The 25,768-nt window shown below is 41.2% G+C and overlaps 1 protein-coding gene across 10 annotated transcripts in view; it reads left to right on the top strand.

The window, feature by feature from the left end:
* Positions 1–24,772, top strand: part of LOC127351325 (serine/threonine-protein kinase BRSK2-like) — a 122,348-nt gene extending 97,576 nt beyond the window's left edge. For 3 of the 10 annotated variants that reach the window (XM_051378770.1, XM_051378769.1, XM_051378771.1), the window contains exons 13-20: positions 3,251–3,310; positions 7,458–7,518; positions 10,566–11,226; positions 12,423–12,471; positions 13,146–13,269; positions 14,335–14,515; positions 14,976–15,065; positions 21,557–24,772. In XM_051378770.1, the coding sequence (XP_051234730.1) occupies positions 3,251–3,310; positions 7,458–7,518; positions 10,566–11,226; positions 12,423–12,471; positions 13,146–13,269; positions 14,335–14,515; positions 14,976–15,065; positions 21,557–21,780 (1,450 nt within the window). In that variant the 3' untranslated portion in view covers positions 21,781–24,772. The remainder of the gene's footprint in view (positions 1–3,250; positions 3,311–7,457; positions 7,519–10,565; positions 11,227–12,422; positions 12,472–13,145; positions 13,270–14,334; positions 14,516–14,975; positions 15,066–21,556) is intronic. The other 7 variants (XM_051378776.1, XM_051378775.1, XM_051378778.1 and 4 more) reach the window with 4 other exon arrangements.
* Positions 24,773–25,768: the final 996 nt, after the last annotated feature.

Genomic DNA, 25,768 nt, shown 5'->3' with positions numbered 1-25,768 from the left:
CAGCTCTTCATCAAATTCATGTCACACGCCGTCTGTTTGCCCTCGACCTCCGCCCAATGTCAGTCCACCGCTGTAAATCCCTCCTTCCTCCACTGAACTGCGGTTGAATACATGACGCATCATTCTCTCTTCAACACGTACAGTTCATATCACACGAGACCTGACGTGAACTCTGCCGGAGACCCAACAGTGCGCGCTCAGCTCTGGTTACATTAAAATGCATGAGCGGGACTGTCAGGTTGGTGTGTGTAAAGTGTGCATGGAGCATGCAGTCCGAGAGGCTGTGAACCAAACATGTATTTTGGCAAGTTGGTGCATAAAGGTTGTAACCTGAACAGTCAGAATGTTATTTAAAATGTGTGAAAGCAGCATCAAAAATACAGAATATAAGTTTTATTCTAGGTATGAACAGTAATTATTAGTTTGTACATTTTGTGCATCTTGCATGCCAAACCTGGATTTTTTCAAGTTGTGGCACGAACAAAAGAAACTGCACGCTGTAGCTTTGGGTATAATCTAATAAAAGTTTCCTTCATGTTTTAGTCCAGTTACTAATTTACTGTGGTGCTTTCAAGAGGTCCTCCTATGACTGTACTGTGGTGACACACATCAATGCTGCTCTTAAAATGGACATTATTAGCCATATATGGAAATCTGCACTTTAAATGTCCCAACACGCCCTCTACTGCTGACATAGAGTCGACCATTTAGGATGACTTTACGTCAGACATTTATATAAAACAATTAACTACAACACAGCCACTTCAGCTACAACTACGTTAGCTTAGCTATGAACAGGTAGCAGACAGAAACTTTTACAAACAGTGTGAATGTGCTTCTAGTGACTGTAAAATCTCTAGTGAACTCTGTGTTTCCAGCACGGACCCTGAGAGTCTGACAGCAGCTGCTCATTAGCTTTGTTAGCTCTGTTAGCTCTGACTACCAGCTCATCACAACCCTTAAAGTTACTGTCCTTTGCAGGTCTCTAAAGCTTTTATTAAATTTGAGGAAGCCAGCAGAACTGAAGGGTGGAGTTAAACTTCTGAACAAGCTCACTTCATTCATGGTTTTGTTTTCAAGGTTAATTTAAAAAAAAACAATATTGCTGCACTCGGTCGAGACCAACAAGTCTGAGAACGGACTGATGACTGGAAGTTAATGAGCATAAAAACCCTGTTTAAGGGCTCTTGTGTTTGTTGAGTTGAGTAACTTCAGGCAGTCGGTCTTTGAGGTGTTTCTGAGCTGGATCTATAAATATTATTACATTTTCATTAAATGTAAATATCTGAATATGTACTGAAGGACAGAGACTTTTATTCTCTCTTCTACTGAGTCAACAGCATGGTACCGACAGACGGGATTAAAGTACGGCAGCGAAACAACGTGAAACTGATCATAAAGAGGAAATACAGTAAACACTAAATAAAAGATTAAACATGAAAGATTAAAAGAAGGAAACATGAACATATAAAAGATTGACGTCACATTAAAAGCAGCTGGAATAAAGTTGAAGGATTTAACACAATTTGCATTGAATCTGTGTTTAATAGGTCGTTGTTACTGCAGTCAGCAGGGCACAATTATAACAGAAATCTGTTAAAAAATTTTTTAGTTTTACCTTTAAACCTCCTGCAGGAACTGCTTTCATCCTCATTCTGTACAATTTTAAACTGTATTTCGTTCACATTTTTAACCAAATTAAGACCTCTTCTGCTAATGAAGCGGAACTTACACTGCAGTATTTATATATGAATTTATTCCGTTAACTGTCATTTAAAGGTCAGCTGTCCAAAAGCAGAGCAATAAATCTGCTCTGACATCCTTCATAATCTTCATCATTTAAAGCCTTCAAACTGAGACGCAGTCATTTCACATCAGTTTCATCTCAGGGTCAGTCACAGGCAGAGCGAGTGGAGCTCAGATCCACATGAAAGTCTGACTCTAATGTGGACTTTAATGAGGACTTAAATGTGGACTTAAATGTTAACTTTTATGTGGACCTGAGGCCTCGGCAGCAGATAGTTTCCACCAGTTTCAGTACAGAGAAGGGGGAAGAGGGAGAGTTCAGGTTAAAGCTGCTCACTAAAAGTTAATATGAATTAACGCTAATCAAGGAAATGTAATCAACATTATATGACACAAGGCTGCATAACAAAATTAAAGTCTTTAGTTCCTTCATGCTACACACAGAAAAGATAAATAAAATACAATCACATAAACAATATATAGTTATTTCTATACAAATATATACAGGAAATGATTCTGCATCTTTTGCATTTGTGTGTGGTTGAATGTAAAAGCTCCATGCAGCATGGCTCCTATTCGGGTCTCTGCCTCTCCTCTTGGGGCTACAGCACCAACTGTTGATGGGCTGGTCCCGTCCGGTTGATCTGGATCGTCCTCGAGGTCCTGCTGCTCTTTTTTTTCTGTTTTAAACTAAAGAGACATAAAGTTAAAGGTTTGCTGTGCAGGATCTTCCTTTATGACCATGGTTGTGTAAAGAGACCTGGATACAGCATTGGAGGTAGCGCCATGTTCATTCGAAATCCGAAAACAGCTTCCTGATTTCTCATTTCATCAGAACAGAAAACCTTTTTTTTCATTTTCTGGTTTTAATTTTAAAATAAAATACAGAAAACTGGTAGTTTTTAAATTTTTATTTTTTAATTTCTAAATAAAATACAGAATATGGATAGTTTTTTCAGTTTCCATTTGTATTTTCTCACATAAAACGAGTCGTTTTCTGTTTTTTGTTCCTCTGTATAAATTGTAGTCAGGAAACAGCTCGTTTCCAGATTTAGTTTTTCTCTTTTTGAACTAAAACCCGTTGGCTGCACAGTACTCTGACCCTTCACAAATCCAGCAGGATGACCCAGAGTCCTTCCTGTCACAGTCTGGTCGGCTGATCCGCTGTGTCGTTACGTTTCTGAAGGCGTCTCCTCGCTGATGAGTGACTCAGCGGAGATAATAAAGTCGAACATGAGACCGCGTAAACAAGTTCCAGGAGGTCGTTTCTCCACCGCAAGGATGCTGAACATCCCGCTGACTCGAGCATGACCCATGAATGTGTTCCTCCTCCTGGTTTCTGTCCTCTGGTTTCCGTGCATGTTGAGAGTTTGGAGATTCTTTTCGTTCTGCGGTGCTGGATTTGTTCCAGGGTTTGTTTTTTCTGCATGCTGTACTTTAGGATTCCCCTTATGTGACTGCCTTTTCTGTCTGTCTCTTGATTTTCTGTCTGCCCCCTTTTTAGCAAATCTGTTTTCAGTAAAAGCTTGGATATCACAAACGCTAACTGCAGCAAGGAAGAAAGGTATTGGTCGGCTCCGTCCGTCGTTTGTTTGTAGTGTCAGATCCATTTTGTCCCTTCATTGTTACCATCCATGACTTTAGTTTTCTTTCTGTTAGCATTCAGTGCTTGCTAACGTTGTCTTTCACTGTTTAATGTAGCATGTTATTTAAGTTTCTGTTAGCAGTGACATCTGAACAAACTTTACTGTAGAAATCTGACTTTTAAATCTTAAAACTTTCTAACAAAATCTAACAATATGTGAGAGTCTGTTTATATAATGACGTAATGCGAAATGCTAAATGAGTTTTATAATTTTAGTGGATACAAAACCAAAGCAAAACCTCTTGTCTGCCATAAATACCAGTGTACACATATAAATCTATAAAAAAACATTTTTCATTATGCCTGACTTTTTATTTGATTTGATTTCCAGCGCCTGTGGTTTTTTACACTACAAAAAATCTGCAGAAAAACACAGAAAATCATCAATTTAACCGGTTGTCTTACAAAAATATGTCTCACGATTAACTTGAATTCAGTGTCAGTGTCCTGAAATGTCTCGAAAATCAACTCACAACCAAAGAATATGCTTATGAAACAGAGGGGTAGGACAAAGGTCACCAGCTGGAATCAAACCATGGACATATAAAAGATAAACGTCTCCACTTCTTCCCACTGATCAATAATGAAGCCAGAATATCTGGATACTGCCGTCTTTCTGCAACACTTGAACAAACATCAGCGTGATAAGAACGACAGAAACTATCTCTGGGAAACATTTATTTGAATTTAGATTTTTGTTTCTGCTAACATGGAGACAGCAGCCACCAGGGGGCGATATAGATGCTTTACCTTTTGGAGAGCTGCTCATGTCGTCCAACTTTATATACCATAAAACTTCTAATACAAGCAGAGTCCCAAATAGAAGCAGGTCTCCTTTACTAGCCTGGTGTGGCTGTACGTTTTATTGGACAAATAAAACCTCTTAAAGCCCAACGGGTCGTCCACTTGAGCTTTCCTCCATTATTTATATTCCTTTAGTCCATAAGGACTCGCTGTCTGTACGCTGGGTGCCGTAAATCGATCAAGTGTCATGGCGGCGCATAATTCCAGCTGTTAGTGGTCAAATTTGCTGAATGAAACTCAGGAGAATTTGATGGTTTTTCTTTTTCGAGCAAGCGTTTAGTGCTAAAGGAATTAAAGGCAGAGTTCAGTGATTTAAAGAAATAAACGCTGTTTACGGTGTGTGGATGGATGCAACCAGGATGCAAACAGCCAAACACCAACAACGTGTTGAGTATCGGATCCAAACGGCACCAACTTCCATCCTCGGGGTGAATTAAACATTAAAACTGTGTTTCTGTGAGAGGAGGCAGAATTTTCTCCCCCAACCCTCGAGGGCAAAGAGAATTTTTAGGTCAACTTTTCCTTCCTCCCATCTTCTCCCCCCCACCGTGTGTTTATGTTTGTGCCAGTGCAGCATGGGGAGGGGTCATTTTCATCATCCGAGCCGTCTCCAGCCTCCCCGTGCGGCGACTGACCTTGCCCCAGGAAGAAAACAACGCTTGTCGATGTATCCGCGGCCCGCGGATGGAGATTAGCATAAATTAATTGCCAGGAATGCAGACAATATCTCGCTCATCGTCTAATTGGGGAGATCCATAAAACGGAGCTTGTGTCGCTGCCTCGCTGGCACGACGATGAGCCGTGAATTCATTTTGAGATTCAAAGAGTAGCTTCCTGATTGTGGACTGGATGGGTGTCACAGTTAATGAGCTGCATGTTAATGCGTCTGTGGAGTGTGTGACAGCGTGAAGAGCCTCCTCGCCGCCATTAATGGAGCGTCATCGTGAGCCGGCAGCACTTCCTGTTAGTTAAACACAGTAGATACAGAGAGAGTGTATCACGCTAACAGTCTGAGGCTAAAGCTAACAGGTTCCAGTGTTTATATATTATATATCATATTCTAATGAGGAAATGTTCCTTATTATATATTTAAATATTAGATATTGATCAGTGATTGATTGTCGTTAGCCTGCTGGAGCTCATTGGTACGTTCATGTGTTTGTTCAGTGAAGACGATCAGAGAAACATAATGTGTTATTGTGAGAATGAAAAGAGCGATAATGAACGCCACTAATGTGTGTGTGTGAGAGAGTGTGTGTGTGAGAGTGTGGGTGTGTGTGTGTGTAAGAGTGTGTGTGTGAGAGTGTGTGTGTGTGTGAGTGTGTGTGTGTGTGTGTGTGTGTGTGTGTGAGAGAGTGTGTGTGGGTGTGTGTGTGTGTAAGAGTGTGTGTGTGTGAGAGAGTGTGTGTGTGTGTGAGAGTGTGTGTGTGTGTGTGTGTGTGTGTGTGAGAGAGTGTGTGTGTGTGTGTGTGTGTGTGTGAGAGTGTGTGTGGAGTGTGTGTGTGTGTGTGAGAGTGTGTGTGTGTGTGTGTGTGTGTGAGAGTGTGTGTGTGTGTTTGTGTTATTTAATTATGATTTACTGTTTTTCATTTTTCACTTCCAACAAAAGCCAAATTGTCTTTGGACAATTAAATCTCAAAGTCTGAGAGAAAGACAGACAGACAGAGAGAGAGAGAGACAGACAGAGAGAGAGAGAGACAGACAGATATGGAAAGTTAATGATTCGTAAATGAAAAATAGAGAAAAAAGAAACGGTGCTAATGAATTTTGCAGCCGTGTGTGTGTGTGTGTGTGTGTGTGTGTGTGGTATAATGCTGACATGTCTGAACTATTTATAGATATATTGACTTTAACCCAGGATGTTGCTCATGTTCTGAGTGTTAAATGTGAACAGGAATCAGTGTGTGTGTGTGTGTGTGTGTGTGTGTGTGTGTGTGTGTGTGTGTGCCACACAGTCTGAGGTCTGTAGGTCGATCGTTGCCACAGACGCCTTTCATACATTATTATTATTATTATTAAATATATAAATTATAGAGCTTTAAAAGCTGCAACCCAGCCGACAGTTAACCTGCAAACTGCTAGCCAGTGTTTTGATACGTTAGCTAGCTAGCAATTCTTCTGTGTTAGCAAGCGAGCTAACGTTAACCAGCTAAAACCCAATGTGACGATATGTTCCACGAGCAGTGACGTTAGCTTTGACTTCGGACTTTGTGGTTAAGTTTTTATGGTTATTGTTTGTTTCATTTTAATGTTATTTTGTCTTGTTTTTCTGTTTTTCTTTTACATGTGTGAAATAAATATAAACAAACAGTATTTTGCTAGCAATAATGTTAGCGAGCAAGCAAGCTAAGGTTAGCACGATTCCTCAATGTTAGTTAACTTCGTAGATACAGAGAGAGGGAAGTGTTGACACTGTTGGCGCTGTAGGGAAGTGTTGACACTGTTGGCGCTGTAGGGTAGTGTTGACACTGTTGGCGCTGCAGGGAAGTGTTGACACTGTTGGCGCTGTAGGGAAGTGTTGACACTGTTGGCGCTGTAGGGTAGTGTTGACACTGTTGGCGCTGCAGGGAAGTGTTGACACTGTTGGCGCTGCAGGGAAGTGTTGACACTGTTGGTGCTGCAGGGAAGTGTTGACACTGTTGGCGCTGTAGGGTAGTGTTGACACTGTTGGCGCTGTAGGGAAGTGTTGACACTGTTGGCGCTGTAGGGAAGTGTTGGCGCTGCAGGGAAGTGTTGACACTGTTGGCGCTGTAGGGAAGTGTTGGCGCTGCAGGGAAGTGTTGACACTGTTGGCGCTGTAGGGAAGTGTTGACACTGTTGGCGCTGTAGGGAAGCGGAGAGCTCATTGAGTTTGTGTATAAGGTTATTTTTCAGAGTAAATATAAACAAATATTTATGTTTTTAAGTTACGGTACAACCTGATTAATGCATAAAAATAATACGTAAGTTGTGAGCAAGGAAATAAAGCAAGAAGCGTCTTTTTAAACCCGTAACACCTCCGTTGAACCCTAACCCTAACCCGTTAACAAGGTCGAACTCATCAGAACAAAAGACGCGATCAATATTAATGTTTGACTCAGTTAATGGATAAAACAAACAGAAGATTTGTCCTCATTTGAGACCAAAATAAGCTTCAATCTGCTGTTTGGGGATTGTGTTTGTTCCTGTTGTTGTTGTTGTGGTTGTTGTTGTTGTGTGTGAACCAGTGTGTAGTTGTGTGTGTGTGTGTGTGTATTGATCTGACTGATCTGTGTTTGTTTAGATCGCGATCGATCAGCGGAGCGTCCTCCGGTCTGTCCACCAGTCCTCTCAGCAGTCCCAGGGTGAGTCTCCGTCCTTCCCACAATGCACCTCACTGGCTGGCCTCCGCTGGTTAATGCTCACACACACACACACACACACACACACACACACACACAGGAAATGTAGGAACTGATCTGATGTCAAAATAAATTATAATTCTGTTGTTTTTGTATATTTTAGTTAATTAGATCAGCTGTTCGTTATCGTACCCCCACAGTTCGGTTCCTCTTCATCGATAACAGCCATCGTGTTAGTTTGAATGTATTTCAAACTTCATATTATAAAGTTTTACAGCTGAACTTCACATTTTTAGGTCAGCTTGAGTGGAAAAAACTGGACATTTCAGCCGTTTATCCACTGCTTTTTGTCACCATTTAGCTAGCCGTTTTATGGAACTATTTAGACTGTTTATTCGTTACTTAAAGCCGCTACTTTAGGTCTTTAGTGTATTATCTAAACCTTTTTCCTAACAATTTAAAATGTTTAAAATGTTATTTTATGTTTTTAACAATTTATTAATTAATTAAACTACTTCAAAGTGTATGCACTACTTTTTTCCATGATCTTTAGCTGATTTTAACCATTTATCAGGTGCTTTTAGCTATTTATTTAACCAGTTAAGCATTACAGTTATAAGTTATGGACAAATAGTTGAAATACCATAAAAATATTATCAAAATAAAAATATTTGGAAGAAAGGGGAAAGAAGAAAAGTATAATTAGAATAATGTTCAGGAGGTGTTTACTGAACTTTACTTTATATTAATGATTTAGAATAAAGTGGCAGCTGACTGTATTTTAATATCTTTTAAAATAATTATATAATTACGGTGTGACAATATGTCTAATAATGTAGCTCTAACTCTATAGAGCGGACTGTGATTAAAATACAGGTTCAGACTTTATATTTTATCCCTCAAGCTTTAGTTTTACCGTCATAAATCGTTAAGTTTGTGGTGAAGTTCTGACACAGCCGGCTGTGTAATAATGAAGAAATAAATCAAAGGCTGGATGGTCCTTTGATTTCTGTCTGATGACAACAGATTTCCACAGCGAGACGCTTCATTATCACGAATTTGTTACATCAGATTCGTTTGCTGTAGAACTTTAGATGAAGTGGGACCGGATCCGTTAGGGCCAAAAACACCATATCCTCATTATCCGTCCACTTTTTATTAATTATGGGGTGTTTACAAAGTCATCACGCCTCATGCAAGAACATTTTATAAACCTTTTTCCTGTCAGGTTGTTCGAATTCACTAAACTTTAACTTGATGGACGTCACCTATTCATTAGCACGTTTGTGACATTTGATCAAAACTGACGGCCTCAAATTGTTTGTGGTCAGATATTTTATTTAGAAAAGTGTTTAGAGTAAAATAGAAGTAAGTAGTACTAGCTACTAGCTGACAGCATCAAACATTACTGTCGGGGGCAGTTAGCTTCTTTTCAAGTCACCTCGGCACCGCTGTCGCCAAACTGCCCCAATCGGTTGCACACTCACGGCAGCTACTGTAGCAGAAGGTAGAAGACTGATAGATGGGTGAATGTCATAATATTATTGGTTGAAATCAGTTAGTTCATGCTGTGAGCACGCGTCACATTTTGGATTCTGATATAAAAGTGGAAATAAACTGAGTTTTTGTGAATGTTTTTGTCGTACATTGTTAAATATGTGAACAATATAACTGAGAATGTGATTTTAAAGGGTTAAAATGACATTTTCCATTCACACCTTCTCACCGTCCGCTGAGATAACGGACAGTTTCACCTCATGTAAAGTCCTCACATGCTTTCTGATGTTGTTCTGAGAAGAGACTGACTGTGTTTATCAGATCATTCATCCCACAGCATTGTGCATCAGCACTGTGCATGAACTCTGGCCGCTGTCCCGCTGGAGGGCGAAGCTAAAGCCGTTAGCTTTCGAGCTGGTTCACTTGCTGGTAATCAGGGATGCACCGAGGTATCGGACAGCGAGCACCAACTAAAGTCCGGATGATTCCCTGGTTTTAAGATGTATCAGGGAAATAATGTAAATTTAACACATTAACTTAGATTAATTGTACAAATAATGTTATAAAACGTAAATATTAACATATCATTTAATGATCTGTTATGTGATTGGCATAAGTTCAAAAGAGAAAGACTTGTATTTGGAAAAATATCTTAAGAATTGGAAATAAAACGTATATATTTTATATATATTTATATCTAATGTTTTACGAATGTGTCACAATAATGTTTCTGAGTTCAAATATCTTCATTTGGAGGATTTTCCAAGTAAATATTATTATATGTGTGATTATCTGTGATTGAATTCCAGATCCGACCCTGAAACTAAATATCTTAATTATTGATTAATCTGATCACAAAAAAATTTGAAAATGTTGACGATGCAAAAATATTCATAAGCTGAAATCTGAGAATTTGGACAATTTTGGACAAAACATTTGATCAAATATGATCATTCTAGTTTACATTAGTTGATTATTGATTAGTTGCCAACAATTAAATTAATCAGCTATTAGAAAACACAAATTCCTGAACACTGTCTGACTTTATTAAGTCAATCATCCTATTTAGTTTAGTTTAGTTTCTATTGAAATAAAAAGAGTAGCTCAAATATAAATAGATCACTTCCTGGTTTCAAACTTTCACCAAATTTAATATCTGACAGAAAATAATGAAAAGCCTCGATATAGGAGAGAAAAATGGATGTAATGTGTCGTTGTTTTACTGTACCAGTGAGGACCGATGTGATCTCGGTGCATCCCTCTGTTAATGCTCCATGAATGCTCCACTGCTGCCTCCTGATTGGCTGATCACTGATCCACTGCTGCCTCCTGATTGGCTGATCACTGTGCTAATCGCATGTTCTGTTTTTCTTTCTTTCTTGCACTCTCACCACTTCCTGCCTGCTCCACCTCTCAACCCATCCGCCACGCTCCTCTTTTATTTCCTGCTCTGTTATTTTTTTATTTTTTTATTTTTAAATGGGAATGATTATCGGCCCTCTCTCTCATTGGCTGCCGTCATGTGTTAACGGTGCATGACCGACCAATCGCAGCCCAACCGGCGGTTTTTCATCCCGCCCCAGTCCCCAGACCTGTGTCAGTCCCCCAACTGCAGCCCCACCCACTCCACCGAGGTCCGCCTTAACGGGGTGGGGCCACGCACGCCCAACTCCTACCAGCCAAAGATGGGGTCCCCCCTCATGCACCCCCGCACTCAGACCCTCCCCGCCAAGCCCAAAGTGTCCGAGAAGCCCCTGCAGACCACCAGGTCCAACCCTCTTCCCAACACAGCCCAGACCCCCAACACCCCCAAATCTGAGCCGTCCACGCCCTGCCAGCCTCTGGCGCCCTGCATCCCCAACAGCCCCCGGGTGAGACGCCACCCTCCCCTCACTGTCCCCCCCAAGCTCTCCATCCCCCTCTCGCCCGTGCCTCCTATGTCGCCCCGCCGCCGCCACCACCACCTCCACCCTGACCACAACGGCAAATCTGTCCCCATCACGCAGGTGACCCCCCACCCCTCCCCCAGAGGGAGCCCTCTCCCCACCCCTAAAGGCACCCCGGTGCACACGCCCAAGGACAGCCCGACCGGCACGCCCAGCCCAACGCCACCGCCCAGCCCCTCCATCGGGGGCATGCCCTGGAGGACACGCCTCAACTCCATCAAGAACAGCTTCCTGGGCTCGCCGCGCTTCCACCGCAGGAAAATGCAAGGTGGGTGAGGGAGGGGGAGGCGGGTGAGGGAGAGAGGGCGGGGGAAACTCGTGATTATTCAGATCTTTATGATGTTTATCTCGCCATTATCTGTGTGAGAATGGATTCAGAGTGTTTCTCTCGTGGCTCCAGGGAACAAACAGATCATCTCTTTGCTCTTAATGGAGGTATTTACCGGTTCACCTGCTGACAGCCTTATCGTGGCAAACAGACGCCGCCGGCCACGCCGCATACGAGATAACAATCTCATTATGGGGGGGGATTGCACATTTCTTCTGCCTTAGTTCAGGTGGTTTTACTACAGCTGCTCTGACATCAGATAATCTTATTTACATAAAGCACTAAAGCTGAGTTCACACTACATTATTATATTCTGTATGGATGATAGTGATCAGAATACACTGTATCTTTATGGATGATATTGATCAGAATACATTGTATCTTTATGGATGATATTGATCAGTATACACTGTATCTTTATAGATGATATATGGATGATATTGATCAGTATACACTGTATCTTTATGGATGATATTGATCAGAATACACTGTATCTGTATGGATGATACTGATCAGTATACACTGTATCTTTATGGATGATATTGATCAGTATACACTGTATCTTTATGGATGATATTGATCCTGTATTGACAGTCAGACTGTGGACATATGACGGCCTTTAGCTCGTGTTTCTAGAGTTACGTGTTGTTACGAACACGTTAGGAATTGTTAAAATGTGATATTTCTTAAAGGGAGTTTGGTGCAGGGAGCTTTTAGTTGGATTCAAACTGCTGATATGGATCATTGTTAACGTTTAGTCTCCACTACAGAAACACTAGCTAACTGCTAAAGGCTGATCAGTTTGTCTGATGGTGTTAGTTTTATTGATGCTTTAATTCAATTCAATTTTATTTGTATAGCGCCAATTCATAACAGAAGTTATCTCAGGACACTTTTCAAATAGAGCAGGTCTAGACCGAACTCTTTATAACATTTTTAATTTAATTAATTTAATAATGGGAGTATTGATTACTGACGCTGGCTGATCAGGATCATTATCAGCTATTGTACTGTAAATCGTTGCCCTTTCTACAGAATACATGTGAAGACAGGAAGTTGGTGTTGATCAGAGAAGATTTATGTAGGAGAGAAATCACCTACCTAACTCTGTGACCCTTGACCTTTTATTTCCACAGTTCCCACCCAGGAGGACATGTCCAGTCTAACTCCAGACTCGTCTCCAGAGTGAGTACACCAGAGTCAGGCTAAAAAAATGCTGTTTTAATGGAAACTTGCTGTGAACATTACAGTGTCCATCAAACATTTCCTTTACTTCATTTTGCTCAGATATAATCCATAAACACACATAAATAAATAAATAAAGTTAAAGGCACACTATGCTAGATTTGTACCTTAATATAACAGCTTCCAAGTCATTTCAATGGTAAACGAACTCGTAGTATAGCGAATCATCCCGATAGCAACGCTGGGGAGGGACGCTGCTGGCAGAACCAGCAATGCAAGTCTGAAGATGGCGCCCCGTCTAATCTAGCGAGAATCACAAATTGCTTTACGGTGCGACGTGACATACATCAGCGACATAAGAAGCAGCCTCAATGGAAGACGTTACCTGGTCAGTAGACATCCATCCTACTGAACATGTACCGGTATACAGGGGGGAGGGGATCAGGCTGTGAGTGCAGAGACGCAGAGCCGTATATAGAGACGGCTCTGGTGAGTGGTATTTACGACAGTTAACATTAAATACAAGTACTCCGCAGCGACACTAGGGGGAGCTGTTTGACAAAACCGGAAAACTGCATAGTATGGCTTTAAACTAGTTAAACTAACTAACTAATAGCAGCTAACACAGTACAGAGGTTCACTGTGGTCTGTCTCTGACCGTCTCCTCTCTGCAGGCTGGCTAAGAAGTCATGGTTTGGGAACTTCATCAACCTGGAGAAGGAGGAGCAGATCTTCATCGTGATCAGAGACAAACCTCTCAGCTCCATAAAGGCCGACATCGTCCACGCCTTCCTCTCCGTGAGTCTCCTCTTCCCATCCACTTTCTTCCGGTCGCTGAGTTTGTGGTCTTTACCGGCTTTCTGTTCCATGTTCGACACACTTTAAGCATAAAACTGACAATATATCAGGATAAATAAACAGATTTATCAGGGAAATCCATGTAATATAACAAGTATGTGATGTGTCTCTCAAGATGGAGAATTTACATTTTAGATTTAGTCCGAAGGCGCTGTGTGTCTGTGAATATGCTAGTTGGTGTATTTTTCATTTTATCTACGTAGAGGGAAAACTCTTTAGCATTTAGCATTACCCTGATGAAACCATCACTGCTCTGTGGTACGAAGCTGCTGCAATCATTAGCGTTCTAGCATCAACTCTTGTCTTGCACCGTGGCCATTGGATCCAACAAACTAACACAAATAACCTTGATTAAAAACTCATCTCAGCTCAGTTAGCTTGACAGCTGTAGATGTTTTCAAGCATTTATGTAAATGTCATAAATGCAAAATGCTGCAGTCTTTCTAATTTAACTCGACTGCTAACAAAACCCTGGTAATGTGACTCGTGTGGGTGGAGAGAGCTAGCAAGTTAATGCTTATCACATTTGCTATGTTAGCGAGATAGCTAGCCACATAACACAAGTATGAAGCCTTGTGTTGGCAGTTTAATGTTACTGAATTATGCTCAAAACTTCCTGTATGTTTCAAATTAAAAGCCTTTTATTGTGAAACATTTGCAGGAAAATGTTGTGAAAAACTTCATGGGAACTAATGGTGTTTGGCTTAATATCAAACATTTTTACGCAGTCTGATGTTGTCTCTCTTCCTTTAAATGCTAAAAGTGTAACTTCAGTGTGACTGTAGGTTTCTGTTCAGTCTTCCTGTGGACGGCTGTCTGTTCACGTCTCATCGGCGGGGTCGGCGCTGACGCTGCAGAACACCGTGACATGTTCACATGTAACACATCCGACGCGCCGTCTCCTTCTGCTGCTGTCTCTCTCGCTCACATCCGGGCTGCCGTCTCCAGCGATGCAGAAGCTGTTTGTCTGTTGTTGCTGACTCAGAGTCTCTGTCTCCCTCTCAGATCCCCAGTCTGAGCCACAGCGTCATCTCTCAGACCAGTTTCCGGGCGGAGTACAAGTCCACAGCCGGTCCGACGGTTTTCCAGAAGCCGGTCAAGTTCCAGGTGGACATCACCTACACCGAGAGCACCAGCGCCACTAAGGACAACGGCATCTACTCCGTCACCTTCACCCTGCTGTCAGGTAATCGCAGCACATACAGCGACAAAAGTCTGTTGGACAGCGGTAGGTCGACAGATCTGAACACTGATGGCGACGAGGAGTCTGTGGATGCTAATACAGCTAGCACGAGCAGCAATACGCAAGATATTAAACACTTTCCAGACACAACTGAGCTCCAACTGAGCGAGGTCGAAGGTAATGAAGATAAAGTCTGTTGGAAAAGCACCAAATCAAATTGTTCCATATTAAAAATGTCCCTGAATCGTAGCCCATTTATCCAGAGCCGTATTGATCGTCTCAGAGATTCACACCACCAATATTAGTCTTTCTTTTATCAAGTAAAAAAGCTCAAATGTTTTGCTTTACTCTGCTTCATAACTTAATATCTTTTGGGTTTTTTTGGACTGTTTGTCAGACAAAACAAGCAACTTAAAAAATTAAACCAGCGAAAGCTAACGGTGCTCCATTGATTCCTCATCAGGTCCCAGCCGACGTTTTAAGCGTGTGGTGGAGACCATCCAGGCCCAGCTGCTCAGCACCGACCAGCCCGGCACCCAGCCCCAGATATCCGGTAAGTGGAGCCCCTCGCCACCCGCCCCCCGACCACGCCTTATACCCCCCAACCCTCCTCCTTCCTCCTCCTCCTCCTCTTCCTCCACGTCCTCACAGCCTCCCTCCCGGCATCCTGGCACTCCTCACAGCACAGCCACGCCCCGCGGCCCACCCTTCGGCTCGGACCCGCACAGCACAGCTCGGCTCGGCTCGGCACACTGCTTTTAGCACACGGCATCTCCACGTGCATGCCCCTGCCACATACCATGGCGTGCACTCTCACTCACACACACACACACACACACACAGGACACCATTAAGGTATTCAGGTGCATTCACAGGGCCGATTACAGAGACTCACCTATCCTCCGCAGACAGCAGCTCGGCCCTCACCCGACGTCTGACGACAAGTGTGGATTAGAGGGAGAAAACATTCATACTTTTATAGAATAAAGTGCATAAACACAAATCTTTAATGGGTATGATTTGGATATTTTGGGCTGCCTATAGGTAGATGGACGGATTGTAAAAAATATGGAAGAAAAGAAAGAGTGACCGTGTGTTCTCCTCCAGTTGTCCTTGTTAGTTCTGTCTGTTAGTGTGACACTGTTGTTGTATCTGTGGTTATTCACTTGATAATGGTCCCCTCTGGTGGTGAAGCAGAGCAACTACAACCCTTCCTCGGTTACTGGGAGAGAACCAGTCTCCTCCTCAGCTCCCACCACAGTACGCTAAAGCTAACAGCCTGCAGTCTTTACAAAGATAGTTTGGATTTTTAAATATTGATTAGCAGTGATGTTCATTCATAAAGGATTCCTGATCTTTGATCTCCAGACTGACAGTGGCTCAAAAAACAACAAATAGAGCAGAAATCACCATTTAGCCGAATAATTTGTCTTTATTTGAGTATTTACTTCAATAAAAAGCTGTGAGATCATTCATTTATGTCAGATTTAAAGCCGGTAATGTGTAACGCACTCCAATCCAGCTGTTCTTTCTTAAAAGTTGACTTTAACGATGCCTAAAATGTTCAGTTTTTGTTGTTAATTAAATTATGTTGTAGCAGAGTTCCCACTCTTTTTAAGAGATCGTTTTCCAAGTTTTTCTTCACAATACAGGACAGCACAACGATTGTCGTTGTTTAAGACTGTTCCCAACCTGCAGGTCGTCTGTTGGGAGGTTGTAAATTGTTTAATAGAACAATGGTCAAACATCAGGGGAAGAAAACCTGGCAAAAAAGAAGCCTACTAAGACGGACAACAATTCACTGTTTTGGGTTCATTGTTTAGTTTTTAATTTAATATGAAATAACCATAGAATATGTCACTGAGTCAGTTTATTAATGATTTAGTGATTTAAAGAGACGGTTTTGTGCCATGCTTGGCCGTTTTGATTTCAGTTCACATTAATTCGGCCTCAACTCAGACTAACATACAATCAAAAATGTTCAGAATATTTGGTCATTTTAATTAATTTCCAGGACGTGTGGGAGCCCTGTTGAGGTCACAGCGATTATGTTGTTCTGGACTGTATTTTATTATAAATACTACTATTATTATAATATTCTGACCCTCCCTCATATATGTAAATAAGATGAGAAACAGCTCTTCATATATAATGAACCGTAGTCCAGTTCGACACCACATTTGACCTCAATAATAAACAATTAATCTACACATTTTCAACAATGTCAACGAAATGTAAATTGCCCATTTAAATAAACTTTAATAAACCATATTGATGCATAATATTACCTTATTTATCCCTATCAGACAGCAGGAGCTCAGTAGCTCTATATTTGCTGCAGTGAACAAAAGATACCAACACTTCCTGTTTAACTATAACCTAAGATATAAAGGAGGGCAACAGACTTTATAATGTTTGTTTTGTAAGACACTGGTTGGCTGGAAGATCTCCAACTACAGTCCAGAGTCCAAAAATCCAAACTATCACTCACAACACAACAAACCAGTCTAACTAGTTACTGCCACAGATGGGAACTGTTATCAGGCACTGTGTGCACAACCTCAGTCACCTTCACCATGTAGATGTGCCAATAACCCACATCTCTACCTACCTTTCTACCTACTAATCTACCTTTCTACCTTTCTATCTATCTATCTATCTATCTATCTATCTATCTATCTACCTACCTTTCTATCTATCTATCTGTCTATCTATCTATCTGGCTTGCCTCTCCATGCCACCCTGCTTCCTGTCATCCACAGCTTTACTCTGATGCCACTTGGATGGACTGAATGATTCGCATGCTGAATGAAACCCAGAACCATGCACACTTACAGTCCGGCTAACCGTCCTCTGGCCCTCAGGTTCTGGGTAAAAAAAACAGTCCAGAGCTGAGGCGAGCAGGGTCGGGTTCGTTGGGGATCCGATGCTGAACTGTGTGCTGATGGTTCTGGGTTTGTGTTGTGCCTCTTACAGAGACTGACACACTTAAATGAATGCATGCTGTTTGCTGTGCGAACTCCTGAGCGAGCAAACAAACACGCAGTTTGTGATCGCTTTGCAAACGGCCTCAGAACCAGATAATCTGCATGTGTTTGATGAAACTTACTAAACACTGAACAGCTCTACAGACATATGAACCTCTGTGTATGTGTGAGTGTCAGCTCATACATATGTGTAAGGTTGTACTGTGTGGATGCAGCAGCAGATGGATTTTAAAGGGTAATGTCTGTCGCGGTGGACGTTCAGCTTCACACAGACTAAATGTCACAGAAACAGTTGCCAAGTCGCTGAAATAGCTTCTATATCTCCATCCTGACTGCTGGTCATCTGCCAGACTACTGCTGATTGATGTGAATCAATACCATTAGCAGATTCTGGCCCAAACCTCTCAGGTCTAACCTACCTGACTGAGCCAGATGGTCTGTAAGACAGAACCATCTGGGAAGTCGCTGTTGGAAACAGTTTGGAAAAGGGCAGACGCTTTCAAAAAAATTGGACTGGATGAACCATGTATCAGTCATCGAACGATGGGCGAACTTCATCCAATTAGATCAGCGAACCATTTCACGTAGTCAAACTCTGACTGAAGCCAGTCGGGAGAAAAAGTCCTTCAGTGTTGTTCTTTGCTCTTCTATTAATGAGGAAATTCTCTCCAAATGTAACTGATGGCAGCACGTAGCTGGATTGGATGAACCATCTATCAATCGTCGAACGATGGGCGATTCAACCAACAGTGTCCTCAAAGGACGCTGTAGTTTGGCCAAGAAATGCATATAGAGAAACCTGACAAGATGAATTCTCACTTAATTTAGTTTTAAAAGATTATCTCAAGTCCAAAAGGCCGAATGTACGCCAGGCCACAAGGAAACTGAATGCACAGAACCTCAAACAGTGGTCAATGTGAATCGTCACAACAGTTTGAACTGGTTCTGTTTTGTTCGGCATCACTTAGGTCTGTTTACTGACATTAAATCAACAACATCTGTTTATTTTAGGCTCATACCACCGTCGTAAGATAGATTAAAGGGTGATTATTCGCCTCACAAACTATTTTTTTTCTTAAGTCACAGTTTAGACAACAGAACCACTTGGTTAGGTTTTCGGAAAATATGGTTTGGACTCTTTTACAACGTTAACCACGTAAGAAAGTCTATACTGTCTATTATTACTCTGTGCCAAACATTAAGGTTGCTTACAGTGAATCTCCCGTGTGTAGAAAGACTTTTTTTAGACTAACGTACGACAGAAGCTGTAATATTGGCTTCACGTATAAAAATGGAACAAGGAAGTCCCTGCAAAAACATTGTAGCACAACGACTTCGACCTCGCGACAAAACCAGGAATTTGAATATTTTGAAGAGATGTAAAAACGAGCTGAACTTTCACCGTGTGCAGAGTTATCCTTTAAACTCGTACTGAGGACAAGTGCAACGTGTTGGCCAGTGTGCGGCTGATAATGATGATGATGATGATGATGAAGCGCTGGGCCTCCGTGAGTCGGTTGGTGTATCTGACACTGTCCTCTGCTCTCAGATGGCTCTCAGCGCTCAGCTTCTTTGCCCAGTAAATCCTCCAAGCGTGGTAAGACCCAGAGCGACCGGGAGCTCCCGGCAAAAAAAACCAAACACCTTAACTCTGGCTTTTAACACACACTGGCAACGTCACCAACACACGCTGTTTGCACTAACAAGTCTGTGTGTGTGTGTGTGTCTGTGTGTGTGTGTGTGAGAGCTGGAAAGTCATTTAAATATGAAAACAAAATAGCTTTGTTTTCTTAAATTTTTACAGTACTAGAAGACTTTTCTGTGGTGTAAAAATGCCGTTAAGTAAAATCATCATAATCTGGCCACTAGATAGATGTAAGGAAACACCGATACACTTTGGTATCGTCATATTCTCCAAAAAAAATTATTTTTGTGTTTAAACCATCAACATATAAAATGTATATCACCAAATAACTAATTAAAACCTAATTTATCCGAAAAATTAACACTTGAACAAACATCAGCGTGATAAGAACGACCTAAAATGACAGAAACCATCTTTGGGAAACATTTATTTGACTCCCATCTGTTAACATGGAGGCAGCTTTGAGAGTCTATACTGCAGTCAAACTTTATTCTTAACTCATCTTCGTCTATTTGAGATACTGTTAACTTCATCAATTAAAATTTTTATGAAAAATATGAGATAACTTTTTTAAAGCTAAAATCAAGATAATAAATGATAATAAAAAAGTAACCTTTGAAAACAGAAACAATAAACACTGTACCATAATTTTAAATAACAAATAAATTACAAATAAAATATTTTATTTAACTAATGACCTTGAAAACGTCTGACAAAGAAAGAAACAAAGTCAACTTATTACTTTTAAACCGTATTTCACAGATAGAAAACTGAGCTAACGCAACCAAGGACGACTGTAACATTTAAAAGTAAATTGATTCTCTGTTAAAGTTACTTAATTGATCCCTGAAGGTGAGAAAATCTGCTTATTAATTATAATATTAAAACCCCACGCTGTTCTCAGTGTAGCCGGTTCCATTGATTATAACGTAAGCGCTACGTTACGTGTTCGATGTAGTCTAGCCGTTAGAAACAGCATCTTATTTCAGGTTTTTATGGTTTATTTAGTGTTTAAAAGCTCAGTCGGAGGCTCAATAAGACTCAATACAATGTATTTTATTGTGTGAATGTGTGTGAAGCTCAGTAACCCTTCTGCATGGTAACGCTTCATACTGGGTTGTTTCCTCCTTTCTCATAAACTTTCCATATTTGAAATCACTGGAACAAAATATCAAACACCAGAAATGCACATCTCACTGCTGTATGTTGTTGCAGAGGAACGATGGTAAGTTATCACAGAAGTATTGATCAGCAGTGAAACCACTGGGATGTTTTAAAGGGGGCACACTGTTTGAAGACTAACCCCGGCAATGTGTATTAATGTGTACACTGTGCTGTATTGTTGCATGTTTCTACTCACTCATGGTTGTTTTAAAGCACAAAGAACCTCTGTCTTAATGGATGGATGTTGGATGTTGTTGTGATGGATGTTGACATGATGGAGAGTTAACAGGCGCTTTGGAAGACATTCGTACACAGAAAACAGTCCTGTAAACCTTTAAAGTGTGAGCATGTTTCTGCATTAGGAAGTACAGAAGGTAAAATAACATTAGATAGCGGCGCCACTAGCTTGAACGATAAAGACAAAAAGTGCAGCAGCCGTAGGTCTGTTATTAAATTATCAAATTAAATTCTCATTTTGCTTTATTTGCATGAATTTCACTGCTCAAGTCAGTTTGTAATTTCTGTTTTTCACAACAAACAACTAATGTAGTTCTGCACAGACTGAGCTATGTCATAGGATCGGTAAAATAATCCTTTTTCCAGGTTTCCCACTGTTTTATTTTATGTAATTTAATGACTGGCTAACTTACAAGTTAATTAACATTTTCCAGGAAAATCATAGTTAATTCCTAAATGCACATATTATGTCTCATAAAGTGAGCGCTCAGTTTGTTTAAATGTTAAAAAGTTGGTCCCCAGAAAGAATCACTGGTGTAATTTGTACTTAAGTTCAGTACTTGAGTAAATGTACTTCATTCCACCTTAACTGACATAATAAGCACTTCGCTATTGTGGAAAATTCAGTATTTCCAATGAAGTAACTGAAGTAGCTTTCATGCTAACGGAGGTTGAACCAGTTGATCTTTGAATGTCTTCCAGCGCTCCCGTTAGCTCTCCACCCAGCAGGGGAAACTGAGACTCTGAAGCTGAACTCACTGATATTAATATCTTTAAGTGGGATGTGACGTTATTTGGTTATTGGCTCCTTTTTGGCGCCTCCTTCTCCTTCCAAACAACCCGACAACCATTCCCTCCCTAAAGAGTCTCCTTTCCCCCGGCGCCACTCCTCCTCTCATCCCTCCATCACCTCCTCCTCCTCTCCTCATGTTAACCTCATTGCTCATCTGTTGTTTGTTCTCTCTCTCTTTCTCTCTCTCTTTGTTTTTTCTTTTCTTCCCGTCTGTGTAGGCAGCCCGTTGAGTAACTTCTTTGACGTAATTAAACAGCTTTTTTCAGACGAGAAGAACATCCAAGCGTCCCACTCCCCCGGCGCCCCCGCCACGCCTAGCTCCCCTGCCAAGCATGCCCCCAGCAGCAAGCCCAACCAGCCCCCGCCCAATGACTCTAAATGCCCCCCCGGCAAAGACAAAACAAAGATGGCTGCCGGCAACAGGACACAGGAACAACCTTAAGGAGCGGTAGCCGTGCATGACTTAGCCGAAAAAGCAGTTATCAGGTGTTTAAACGAGAGAACGACAGAGGAGAGCTGCTAACTTTGCCCTTTAGTTCGGAGTGAAAACAAAACAAAAATCTACTTTTTGCCTATAAATTTTGTACTGTATAATGGGAATGGCTCTTTCAGTTTAAAGGTTGATCAGTATTTTACAATAAGTAGCAGATGTAGCTTTGTTGTCCCTACCTTTCTGTCCCTCTCTGTGTCCTCGGGGGTCCTTTTTTCGGTGGGTGTGTGTCCTTCCTCACATATGTGATGGCTTGACTTGTCTCTGCCACCAGGGATCATCCATAATAGCTATTAACCTCGGCGGCTCTTCGAGACCCGCCACCGCCGCCGCCACCAACAACCAACCAAGAGAGTCCGAAACTGAAGAAAAAAGACAGACTTCCCCCCTCTTTCTCCTAACCCCCACTTCACTCTCTCACCCCACTTCGAGTCCTTTCTCCAGGGCCACACCGAGTCCACGTCGCCCCCCCACCAGACCAAACGCATCTCAGAAGAGTTGTAAAAAGAAAAAAAAGCCTTAAGACAGTGATGTTTGTCAATCTGCACACATCCCCCTTCTCCTCTTTTCTCTTTCTTCTATTTCTCCCACATGTACATAAAAAAAAAACAACAACATACTGTACTCAACACGAACATAACTTCTTTGCGGGATGTAACGACTTGCACACGCTGACAAACAGGAAGCAGAAGCGGGGACGGACGGACGGTCGGACGCTGGCTGGATTGTAATTCTTTTTAAATGTTCTTTGTGAACAGCAGGATTTTTTGGAGCTTTCTGTAAAATGGGTCCTCGCAGTTTAAAAAGGCTGCTGGTAAAAAGTATGATAAGTCAGAGGGGGGGAGGTGATATTACATAAATGAATGATCTATTCTGTTGTACAGATTAAAATAATGTTCCGTATGTACAAAAAGTGTAGTCGTGACATTATGTTTTTAGAGCTGTGTTGCCATATTTTGTTTTTGTATTCCTGTATAGGGGCCTGGTCACGGCGACGTTTAAAGCAGCGTTTTTCTTTGTTCACGGCGAAATGAATTCATTCCAATGGAATCGCTGCGATGAGGAGATCTGCGCAAAATCTTTCGTGTAAGCGTGTCGACGGTGCTAAACAACGAAATGGAGGACGCTAACGTAGCTTGTTAGCCGTGTGTCAACATTTACCTTCATCAACACGTAAGGAAAAAGGTTGAGAATGACTGAATTATCTGTATTTATACTCGGATTGGGCGGGATTTAAGTCAAATGTGGGTGGTGCTTAAGCCCAAAAGCGGGGCTAGAAGTTGTTCATTTAAGCCTGAAATCGACAAGAGTTGATCAGAAGTTGCTATATTTATGAGAAACAATTTAGAGAATGGAGCTTCAGAGCTGTTTTTGATCACAAGATAAAGAAAACTATTTACATTCAGCCGAGTACTTTGTACATAGTTAGAGTTGGGCTTGGCAATAAGGCTTAAAAATAATTTTTTTAATTTTTTCATACCACATCAGTAATGTTTCGTCACTGCAGCCGCTTGTTTGCATATGGGATACTATCATAACATTAAAACATTCGTAGGTAGCATCTTGATTTATGGATTCATCACCCAGCTCTGGTTATGAGAGAGTCGATTGCACGAATCAGTTAAAATAAACTGTGAACTTTTTGTAATGTTCCTAATGGTCTGTTAGCACGCTCGCTAGTTTGAAGAGCCCCCAAAACGACAGGGCAAGGTAGCTAGAATCTGAAGAGATAATAACGTTAGCATGCTCCGGATAACACCAGCTAACCACCTTGGAGGACGTTTGGACATCAATAACATTTCTCAAAGACGCACAGACGAGTTTTGTGCTTTCCGGTGTGACCAGGCCTCGTCTACGAAACGTTTCCTTTTTGCACTTTTTGACGAGTGAATTAGATTCGGGTTCAGTTACAACATGTCAGCGCATTTTTAATTTTCATTATAATTTTTTACAATATTGAACTGCTGTGTATATTTTTGTACTTTATTGTCTTTTGTCATTTTCTTTTTTGTTATTAATTTATTCTCCGTTATTTATATGAAAGATGTAGAGAATGTTTCTTAACGTCAAAATTATTTAAGGATATTTTTGTCATGTTTAAGTTATTTGATCACCGAGAAATACTCGAAACGTTTGTGAGTGTTCGTTTTTTCTTCCCGGCTTCTTTATGTTTGTTTGTTTGTTTGTTTGTTTGTTTCTGACGAGAGAAACCTTGTAATATACGTTTGGAAAATGATTTACCGTAATTTAAGAATGTAGACTTAGCCTCTCTGAGAGGAACCGAACCCTTTGTTGATAATTGTCGGCTCCTCCTTCCCCTCAGTGTGTATGATGAACTCAGATCTCACCAAACACTCATTCTGTAAATAAGCCGAGTTTACTGACAAGCTTATTTAAAAAACCAAGGGGATTCCTATTCTTAGCTTTGACCTCGTACGGTTGTTTGCATGTTCAGCATTCGTCTTTTCTTTGCATGTCGTCGTTGGAATTGTTCTCCTGTTCCCTTTTTCTCTCCACACTTATTTATGTATTTATGTTCTTTATGTGCTTTTGTTTTAATTTGCCTTCTGATTTTTATTTTTTATTTTTGTAAAGTTTGATTTCTTTCGCCGTCCTCTTTCCCTCTCCCGCCCCCTTTTTTGATTACTGTGTACGCACAGTAACCGTGCAATGCATCCTCCTTACTCATTCTCTCAAAGAGGGACCTCTCTGGCGATCGGGTTGCTCACCAGCTGGGTGGGTGTTGGGTTATCGGAGAGAAAAATTAAAGCAATACCTTTCATTGTTCGCTTTCCTCTTTTTCTACTGGGGGAATCCAGAGCACACAGAATGGACTCGGAGCACGGAGCGCTACTACTGAGCAGGATAACCACTGGCAATGTATTCCCTTGTGATGTTACTGTGAACAACTTCAGTGCTAAAGGAAATAAATCTGTTGACTTTGGAGCTGTGTGCACATTTTTTGGGGCTTAACCTTTGTTCTCTTAATGTTTGGTTGCTGCAGCAGTGTCTGTATGGAGGCGTTTGATTTAAAAAAAGCTAAAGTGAACACATCAGCAGTTATATTAAAGAGGTCCTACACCCTGAAACATGTTTGCGCTGTAAACTAAATTTTAGTTTTGTGATAAAACACATTGACATTATTTATGAAAAACTGCATTTTGTGGGTTGAAAATGTCTCAACTCGCCCTCTACTGTTTTAAATCACCCTTAATCTTGTGAGTCCACTGCTGACACAGAGTGGACAGTTTGGGACATTTCTATAAAAACAGTCAACTAAGCAGAGGAGGGCACCTACAACACAGGTACCACACAAAGTAGAAACAAAGAAACTTGCCATGAATGTGCTTTTAGTGACTGCATAAGCTCCAGTGGACTCTGGGTTTCCAGCCTGCTAAACATTTGGCAGTTAGAAAGCTAAAAGTTTGGCAGTTAACTGAAGCCGATTTATAGATGCTTAAACTGGTGTTAATTGATGTGAGTTGTTAGCTTGATTGTATCTAAAATAAAACTCACTATGTTTCCTTAAGGTGTGTTTAAAGGAGTTGAAATCAAGACGAAAAGAATTTAACAAGGAATGAAGCCATACCGAGTCTTGCTTGACGGGATTTTGTACTTGCTTTGCATTGGGAAAGAGCAGCTGAATCCGATTGGTTGATACATAGACGCTGCTTTGGCCCATTAATGGGACACGTCAACAATGCCAATTAATTATTTTCCAACACGTAAATAACAGTTCATGTGAACCTACAAATTCCCCGGTTAACTTGTATTTGTTCACAGGCCAGTCTTACCCGGTCCAAATTGTAGATAGTCTAGCCTATGACAAGAGACTTTAGCCAATCAAAGGTCATTCAGAGAGAAGGCGTTCCTGTTGTTTGGTTTGGTGGGAGGGGCTTAATAGAGTGATACGAGCCACCAGAGAGAGGCGTGAAGTTTT

The sequence above is a fragment of the Dicentrarchus labrax genome, unplaced genomic scaffold (genome assembly GCF_905237075.1).
Source record: "Dicentrarchus labrax unplaced genomic scaffold, dlabrax2021, whole genome shotgun sequence".
NCBI classification, from domain to species: domain Eukaryota; kingdom Metazoa; phylum Chordata; class Actinopteri; family Moronidae; genus Dicentrarchus; species Dicentrarchus labrax.
Note: the sequence above shows the minus strand (reverse complement) of the source record. Positions and strands in the feature narration are given on the sequence as shown.